Raw genomic sequence first — 10103 nt, 5'->3', positions numbered from 1 at the left:
AGAGCAGCTAACATCATAAATTGGTGATCTTTGGTTCTAGAAACTTCCACCAATTGAGTTTTTTTCCTCTACCTATTCTGTCCAGACATCTTACAATGAACACTGCCATCAAATCTCCTCCACTCATCTCAGCCCCAAGACAACACAAAGTGTTCTTCTAATATGTTCAGCTATTTCCTCAATCATCTTGTCTCCATCATATTCTCCCACTTAGAGAATGCATTAATTTTAAAATTCTCATCCTTATTTTCAACTCCTTCCAATCAAGGCCCCTCACTCTCTCTAACATTTTCCAGTCCTTCAATCCTCCAACATTTCTGCACTATTCTAATTCTGGTCTCTTGAGACCCCCATTCTTACTCACTCCACTGTTGATCAATATTGAGCACTGGATTGATTAGTGACAAGTAAGAAAAGGAGAAATTGCTGGAAAGACTCAACAGGTCTGGCAGCATCTGTGGAGTAAATCAGAGTTAACATTTCAGGTTCATTGACCCTTCCCCAATTCTGAGTTCAGCAATTTCTATTTTCATTTTTGATTTCCAGCATCCACTGTTCTTTCAGTTTTTATAAGGTGACAAGTAACCTTTGTATCTCACAAGGATCAGACAATAACTATCAAGAAAGAATTTAACCACCTTCCCTTGGATATTCAATAGCGAATTATGACTGAATCCCCTAACATGAACATTCTGGATGGTATCACTGACAGCAAATCTAACTGGACAAAAAAAACACAGGGGCTACATCAGCAGATCCAAGATTGGGAATTCACATGGATCAAATCAGTAAACTTAGGCTAAGAGGAGAGTCCTCTTCCCAGGTTTCCAGGTAACATGTCCCCTCCCTGATACATCAGTTTCTGAAGCACAAATTCCAGCTTATTAACGTTGATCTTTAGCTCTTTGAGCTATATAGACATACATGTTTTAGATTATATTGATGTCAATGAGCTTTCACATTCTGCAATTACAACGTGTCCTGCCACATCATTTTAAACAAACAATTTTATGAATTAAATGCCTCTATAGTCTGCTTGCGCTCAAATTCTTATTATTTCTATCAATGTTTTATTCACCATGATTGAAATCACCTAGTTTAATTAACAAGGAAATACTAACCAGTCAGTCAATCTCCTAGCTATTTCCTTGTAATATCAAGCTTAGTGATTTTTCTTTCTGAATGTGGGATCTGGCTGGTTCCTTGCTAGCTCTTTAGACCCCTGTTCTGGGCTTAGCTTTTTCTGTTGCTCACAGACTCTAGGCTACACATCCATCTATATCGTTTCCACATTAACCAAAGAAAATGTTGGCATTTCAATACCACTGTGGTGTAAAACTCAGCTTGGTCAATCCATTCACTGCGCAAAATAATTAATCCACGGGATCAGGGAAAGAGCAGCAATTTTTGACCTTCTCTTGTCGCCTCAAGGGGGTAACAGCAGAATCTTTTCTTCAATCACCGTGATGCACGTGATCCACAATGCACAAGCGTTTCAGGGTTTTAATCTGGTGACAATGAAGGACCAGCCACATCTGAGCAAGTCTGAAAGTTGAAATTTGCAGGGGAATTCAGAGATGATGGTGCTCCATGCACCCACTGCTCTTGTCTTGAGTAGTGCAATTTGTGGGGTTTGGAGGTTCTGCTAAAGGATCCTTAGGCATCCTGGGGATAGTGTCGAGAGTGTTGTGCTGGAAAAGCACGGTCGGTCAGGCAGCATCCGAGGAGTGGGAGAATCAACATTTCGAGCATAAGCTCCTCATCAGGAATGAAGCTTGTGGGCCAAGGGGGCTGAGAGATAAATTGGGGGGGGTGTTAAGATAGTTGAGAATGCGATAGGTAGATGAAAGTGGGGGTGAAGGTGGAGCTGATAGGTGGGAAGGAAGATGGACAGGTAGGACAGGTCAAGAGGGCAGTGCCAAGTTGGAAAAAGTTAGATCTGACAGAAGGTGCGGGAGGGGGAAATGAGGAAACTGGTGAAATCCACATTGACCCCATGTGTTGGAGGGTTCCAAGGTGGAAGAGGAGGCATGAGGTGGTAAGGGTTCAGTGATGGAGGAGGCCCAGTACCTGGGTAAGTGGATGAGGTACCAATTAAGCAGATTGCTTTGTTCCAGATAATGATGAGCACCTCAAGCATTGCAGCTGCACCTTGCCAGGTAAATGACAGATGTTGAGCTAGCGGCTCAGCTTTGGAGTCAAATCAGACCCAAATCTGCAAACAATCTGAGACAATTACCAATGTACATAAGGAATGTGACCCATGTCTGTGGATGATGTTTGCAATAAATTCACATAATTCAGGTTAAGCAAACCAGGAAAATAGTCTGCAGACTCTTCAGTGCCCAAATTCTCAGCTAAATTGTATTGAGACCAGTGGGTCCCATTTTCTCACATATTTACATCATCATATTGGCAGCATTAAGACAGAAATCTCACGTTAGTTATACTAAGAATGTGTATAGGGTATGTGCAGTCCCCTGGGTGGGTTTGATTGACGTTCAAGTCCTCCACGCTATGCTGGGACATGAATTCTCTATGTTTAAGCGGGGTTCAATCCCCCGTGAGAAGTAAAGTGAGAAAGAGGTTAAAGTTCTCTAGTGCTGAAATTTGAGGCTCTGAGAGTCTTTGTTCTGGGGGAAGCATTGCGGCGCCATGTGGTCCACTGCAGGAGCTTTCTCTTGTTATAAGTATAATTTCAGTGAGAAGATGCAAAAAAGAGAAACACTGAAATTAAAGTTGTACTAACCCTTGGATTGAAAAAGGCAAGTTTCAATGTAAATTGTGTTTGATTTTTAAGAATTTTGGTTTGTTAAAATCCTGGTTCAGAAAATCCTTTTCAGTAACTGTTTTGTCTTGTTTGAATTAGGATGTCAATTCAATGTGTTTTTATATTGAAATTGTACAACATTATGCCCTTTTAAAATTATCAAACTTGTAACCTTAAAACAAATTGATTGAGTGCCTTGAGCCCCTGATTTGTTAGAAATTCTACAATGCCTGTTTTAAAAAAATAGTTGGGTCGGTGGTCATGCTTTAGCCAGATGAGAATGTTGTACTATAATGTCTTTGCTGTTGGTATGTTTTTAATACAGAGTCTTCACAAAAAGAAGAGTGCATTTTGAGTTTGACGTTTAGTTAAGATTTTAGAGAATATTAGAACTTGAGGCTGAGCAGTTTAAATTCTTTCAATTATTGTTGAGACTTCATTGGCCCCCTTCATATTGCAAATCCAGAGAATGTTGATCTCTACCAAAATTGCCACTGTAACTCCGACTGTTTTATTTGGGAAGTTTCATCTGGAGAACATATTTTAAAATATTCAGCATTTGTTTCCCACAAATACTTGAGATTTAAATCTGAACCAAAACTGCCTCTTCAATTGCTAAAGCACAGGAAACATTGTTGTTTTCTTGCTGTTCCAGACTTTTGAAATACTTTTCCTGACAGCTTTCACATTAGCCAAATCTCAATTTGTTAAAGGAAAAAAAGTTTTGAATAACCTGAATGAGGCAGGAGGGTTTTAGGACTATTGCTTGTTGTTTATAAATGACTGAATTGTTTAGGCAGTACAATTTACAAGTTTATGGATTGTATAAACTTGATAATGTCATAAATAGTGAACAGGGTAACAGACTTCGAAATGACTGAGAATGTTGAAATAGGCAGACACAATTTAGTGTAGTTAAATGTGTGACTGTCTTCATTCTGATGACCACCTTGGCAAGGAAGGAATGAGAGAGGAAATGCAAAGATACTTCCAGCAGCTAACATCTTCTCTAGAGTTTCTCCATTCGCAGGTAAAGCAGATCATCGGACCCACAGCCCACCCCTCCACAACCTGATCCAATGGATTTATTCAGCTCCCCAGTCATGACATGAAAAATGAAGAAGCTAACAACAGTGAAGGAGGTTGATATGCTTTTTGTCAGTGGCCTTCCTACGGACATAAAACCACATGAGCTTTACCCTGTCTTTCGATCATTTAAGGGATAGCAAGGTTCACTGATCAAGCTAATATCAAAACAGCCAGTTGGCTTTGTTACATTTAACAGCACAGCATGAGCATGAGCAGAAGCAGCAAAGAATGCTGCATTCACCTAGCCAGATTTGCACTGCATGCTCAGATGTGCTGTTGTCCTCCATCTGAAGCATCTCTAAATGGACAGAAGTCTTGTCAGCATTGTTAAGTATTTAACTGCCCTTACCCAAGAATTCAGATTTCTCCGTGGAATGGTGTGCATTTTGTTTTCAGGTTGGACTCTACTGAAGGAGACTTTGGAGAACTGGTTCATTTCCACTCGACTTGGAGGGGATGGAGTGGTCACTAAGGAATGTGGATTTAAGAACTTTACTGGCGAATTTTTTTCCACATGGGAGGATTCTTCAAACTCTATTTACTGCAGCAGACTAGTAATTTTTGTTGTTATAATCATTGTATACTGTGAGTCAATAACTTGCTTAAATACTGGCTGTCAGAGTCTTATGAAAGCTGGTAGTGCCATCTAGGTGGTTATCATGAAATAATAAAGGAGGGGCTGAGAATGTGTACAGGTATGAGCAGGTATGGAAAGAGTTAAGTTTTGAGTTTTGTGAAACAAGACTTTCAGCTGAGCATGACTCAGATCAGATAAGAATTCTCAGTTAACAATGAGGTGCTGAAGGCAAGGGTAATGGGTTAACAAGATGGAAAAGCATTCATTATGCAGAGCCATTTAACAATATTGGAAGCATTAGTATGTAAGGTCAGTTTAACAACGTGAAAAGTATTCATTATGTGAAGCCAGTTAAGGCTAAGAACATTCATTGTGTAACAGCAGGTGGCTTAATCTTTACTATTGACACTCGCTGATTGTAAAGGTCACCCAATTAATATGTATGTTGCCTTATCTGGATGCTCCTCCCTGTAAAATCACTATATAATTCATCAAGAATCTGCTGTTCCAGAGAAGACTGAGAACTCATGTCCTTATGCACATGGGCGATCGTTCTCTCTCCCTCCAGGGCCCAGAATAAAGATGAAGGAGGTAAAACAATACTGTGAGTATTTTGTTTCGACTGAGGCGGGAACAGCATGACGATACAATTAGAGAAGGGGACAGAGAGGGTTGGGCTATGGATCAGGGTGATGCTGGGTTTTAATGAGCAGATACAGAAACTAGCCCAAAAGCAATGGAACTCACATAAAATGATCTTACAGGGGGCCATTATATACACTGGGATTTCCTTGCTTAAACTAAGCATGAGGCCACACATATCATACTCACCAGCATGTAATTTTAATTTTTGTAAACATAACACCAGAACCTTGTTAAATTCGATGTTCAGAATCTGTGCATTGAAAGTTTGAAAGCTAATTATTGCCACGACAGAACAGTAGCATACTTTCCCTGATACAGTAACGACTTTAACAGCACTGTAAAACAAATGTCCCCACTCAAGTGATGACCACAGGCTGATTTGTACTATTTTCAATAGACACTCGAAAACTGCAACTGGTCTAAAAAAAACAATTGCACTTACTAAACAATGCCTCCTGCATGACTATCTGAATAAAACACTAGAACAAACCAGATTTGATTCACATTATGTTGAGTGAGCTCGTCCTGTCCAGTGCAGGATCTAATTTCGATGCCTACTGGTTCTATGGGGAGCAAATTAGTTAGAATAAGACAACTTGCTATTACATGTACTCTAATCTCACATGAGAGGAGTGGCCACTTGGAGGTGGATAGCAGTGGAACCATGTTGCAGTTATGTGCCAAGATCTTAAGGACTGCAGATGCAAAAAGCATAAAACTTGGCAAAAATAAAGGGAATTTGAAAAAGTTGTGCTGTGTGCACTGGTTCTATCAGCTTAGTACAACTAAAGTACTAAATCAATGAAAATTTAACCTTGTTACTTAGCAAAACTTAAATATGAAAATTTGCAGTTAATATGTAAACAAGGTTCCGAGTTGTGGTCAAGCATCTTACTGACTTACCGCTGTAATGTAACTTTTCAGTACTATTAGGTTAACTTATTTGAAGCATGAAAAGGTGCACTTAAGTTCATATGTAACAGCAAAACAAAACCCCATTCTATTATGGAATTCAAATTCCTTACCTTTATCCTGTCAATACTGGCTTCTACTTTAAGCTGTCGAACTGCCCTCTTCGCTTGTGCTATGCTATTTGTACTAGCCATTTTCGATGTTTTGCAAGTTAAAGCCTAGAGCAAAAAGAGGCATATTATAATGTAAGACAGTGAAAGAGCATTGTAATTTATTTTAAAATATATATTTTATAGCGTATTATGCTTGTAAAACACACGTAAACTTGGTTCTGAGAAGCCAGTGATGTTTTTCAGAGATATTGAAGTGCAAATTCTGCAAAAGATAAATAATTTCAACATCAATAAATATGGAGGATCAAAATCCACCAACTATGTCATTTACAGTAATAGATGTTCAGACCGCTAGCTTGCACAAACTCCTTTCTAATTGCTTCATTCCATTTCAATTTTAGTTTTTCCATTTCCATGAAGTTACCTGATCAGATTTCTGGAAAAGGAGAATAATATTTTCAGCTCTACTCCAATAAGAGCTTATCATTGTAATCAACGATAATTTGATACCTCTGCTTATTTACACAATGCTGAATGCCATGAATTAGGATCACTGGCTTCTCCTACTTGTGTGAAATGGGAAATTATAAATCAAAAATGAAATTGATTCTAAGAAACCAAGGTCAAGAGTGAATTCTTATCTGTGGCATATTACAAAGAGTGAAAAGACAGGTTTTCTTTTGCATAAAGTCTTCGATAACATCATGATATTCCGAAGGCCTTTAAAGCAATTAAACATTTTTGATGCAAAAAAGCAGAAAACATTGAAAAAGTCAAACAAAATCAGTGGAGAAAGCAGAATTAATGCTTCAGGTTAACGAACTTGCAACAAAATTATATTTCAGCAAGTTGTTGAAAATGATTCAAAACATAATAACAGCAAGCACATTTTTTAACCAATCCAAAATGTTAGGCTGGGTTCTTTCTCCAGGGATGCTGTCTAACCTGTTTAGTATTTTTGTTTTTTATATTTCAGATCCAACATCAGCAGTAGTCTGCTCAAGTGCTCTTCATCTGTAGTCACAATAGTAATATAAGGAACATGGCTCCAAGTTTGCACATAGTGCGCCCACAACCAGCAATGCCAGTGGCTGAATTTTTTTGGTTACGTTACATTGACAAATAAATATTGGTTAACACCAAGGATAACTCGCACTGTAGTATTTTGATGAGGAGCATGAAATCTTTTTCTTGAACCTGTGAAATCAGACAGGGCCTCAGTTTACTGTTCATCTAGATAGAACCTACAACGATACAGCGATGCACTGGGTGTCAGCTGGGACTTTTCTACTCAAATCCCTGGAATTAAAACTTTCTGACTCGGAAGCGAGTGTGACTAACAGTTGTCAAAAACGCAGCCAAGACACAAGACAAATTGAAACAGTGATTAGATAAGACTGCATTGTAGATCACAGAAGGGGAGCAAAACTGAGGGACCATCCATTCATTGGTCATCAGCAAATAGGCCTGACCCTTTCCTAAAGCAGACAGTTTTCATATGTAGAGATAGACAATGCAACCTCAGTACATGAATACAACTTTCCATGTGCTTGGCCGATATCCCAAATGAACATTTTCCTTCTATAACCTTTATGAAAAGCAATCGAAGGTGTGAAGTTAGAAGTGCTTTACTTGCATTTGCAAAACAGATTTTTATAATTAAAAAAACAATACATTGTGCATTCGCTTTCAACAATGCAATAAATTAGCAGTAATGCATACAAACTAACTTGTTGGGTCAGAATTCTGATCAAAGCTCTCAAATTAATGTCAGTTTAGTTTAAAATATAGGAGTCTTTCTCCCAGGGTGGAAATGTCAAATACTAGGGCACATGGGTTTAAGGCAAGAGGATGAAAGTTCAAAAGGAGATGTGTGAAGAAAATTTTTTTTAATCTCAGTGATAGATGCCTGGAATGCACTGCCAGGGGAGGTGGTAGAAGCAGATGTGATAGCAAAATTTAAGAGGCATTTAGAAAAAAGAACTGGCAGAAAATTGAGGGACTTGGACCATGGGCAGGCAGATGGGATAAGTTTAGAATGGCATCATGGCCAGCACAGCAATGGAAGGCTGAAGGGCATGTTTCTATACTGTAGTATGTTCTGGCTGTACTTCTATATCCCTGGAAATACTTCTTCTTCCCCCCCCCCCCCCCAAAAAACACAATACCAAATGTTACACACAAACGTTGAAGCAATAAATTGTGCAAACTACACAAGTATGGAAACTTAATAAAACTTCTTTAAAAATGTGCTTCCTCTTAGTACTTCTTGATTTTCAACTTGAAATAGAATCCACAATGTTTTCAAAAGTTACATCCAAATTGATTCTCATGATCTCAGGCTCATTTATAGAGGCATGACAAGGCAGAAAGTTTCGACAAAGTGCCCTTTCAATGTTGCAGAATAAAAAGACAAACACTGCTCCGGTGCTAATGCGTTAGACAAATGCTTCAAGCTACCAAAAAAAATTAACTTTTAGCAATCAACTCCGGTAAAATAATCTTTACAGTCTGAAACGACACATCATGGAACAAAGTTTTGTCTGTACTTAACTGTTAAAATGAAGGTAATTTCTGTGTGGTGAAACTACTAACAGTTTAATCAGAAAGCACAGGAGTAAAATCTACTTTCATCTCAAATCTGCATTTCACAGCCTAGATTCCCTAATGTGTTTACACTGGCTTCTCTGCACAACTCTCAACAGTTTAGTGCAGGAAGTTGCCAGAAGCCTTTTCAACAGTTCTTTCTTTCCCCCTCCGCCTCCCAATCAGCTCTTAGATTTTCCAGCAGAAAAAAAAGTTTATGCTACAATATTTTAAATATGGGCATATGTATCACTCTGTCAGGTGGGATAGTAAATATTTTTTGAGCAGTTATATTTACCAAAGCGTGGAGGCCAGAGACCTTTTCAAATGGCATTCGAGTGCTTGATGGCTATCAGTGTCATCAGATTCTGCTTTCAAGAAGCAAAATAGCCTATCTCCTCCCACTGCATACCAAAAAGAAATCTGGGGGTTAGGACAAACCTCTGTGCAGGTGGAATTGGTGCCACAATGACGACTGGCTGATAGTGCTTTGGATTTTCAGTCTGTTTAATTGGAAGGACTTGTGAACATCTCCTCAGAAGTAAAGCTTTGGAGGCATCTCAACCTGACCTGGATCCTTTTGAAATGGCATCCAATTTTCTAACTGTTTCTCTCCCAATGCATTATCTATCCCATGATATTTTCCTACCAAGGTTTACCAATATTCTTTCACTGTTCCTCTAAGATAGCAAGGCAATAATTTGAAAGCTTATCGAGGTAGTGTTCCCCATCACAATAATGTCAGCTTCCAAAGCATAGACATCTCCTTTGATAATGTATAATGAGTTTTAGTGTGCAAACCAAGACAATGAATACCAGGAAGGTTTTAAAACAGATGATCATAAAGCAGAAGCTGCTCTCCATCCTCACATTTACTTGTGTGCTTGTGAAATAAATAGATTTTGATACTATTTATGGTCCCCAGCCAAGCATCTTAAAAACAATATGTATATGAAAAATAAACGTGATTGGGTTTGTTTTCCATCTTACTGTAATTCTAACATGTTGATTCCACAGATTTCCAGACAGCAGCACTTGACAGATTAAACAGTCTCACAGATGGAGCTGTGGTGCAAAGAGTACATCACTGTACTGTGACTGGAACATTCTTTCATTGCATAATTTAATTTGCATTCAAGTGCTCACACTGTAAGAAGTTCCACACTGGCTGCCTGAATAAAGTGTTTTGGATACATGAACAATGCCCAGCAAATATTCTGCATGGTCATTTGAAATTGTCATAATTCATACAAGACCACAAAGTGGATAAGATTAATGTTTTAGCAGTACAAATATTTCTCTCTTCCACAGCACACAAAGAGGCACTCCACTCTGCAGGTCAGAGGGGCTGGGATTTGATTGCAACATTAATAATTAGGACATGATAATTGCATGACAACGGGACATTCAT

The 10103-nt window shown here is 38.6% G+C and overlaps 1 protein-coding gene across 4 annotated transcripts in view; it reads right to left on the bottom strand.

The window, feature by feature from the left end:
• Positions 1–10103, bottom strand: part of LOC122554407 (guanine nucleotide-binding protein G(I)/G(S)/G(O) subunit gamma-12) — a 114128-nt gene that overhangs the window by 7143 nt on the left and 96882 nt on the right. For all 4 annotated transcript variants that reach the window (XM_043699386.1, XM_043699384.1, XM_043699383.1 and 1 more), the window contains one exon: positions 6107–6211. In XM_043699386.1, coding sequence (XP_043555321.1) covers positions 6107–6187 — 81 coding nt within the window. In that variant the 5' untranslated portion in view covers positions 6188–6211. The remainder of the gene's footprint in view (positions 1–6106; positions 6212–10103) is intronic.

The sequence above is a fragment of the Chiloscyllium plagiosum genome, chromosome 11, assembly GCF_004010195.1.
Source record: "Chiloscyllium plagiosum isolate BGI_BamShark_2017 chromosome 11, ASM401019v2, whole genome shotgun sequence".
Classification (NCBI taxonomy): Eukaryota; Metazoa; Chordata; class Chondrichthyes; order Orectolobiformes; family Hemiscylliidae; genus Chiloscyllium; species Chiloscyllium plagiosum.
This window is presented reverse-complemented; position numbering and strand designations above follow the sequence as displayed.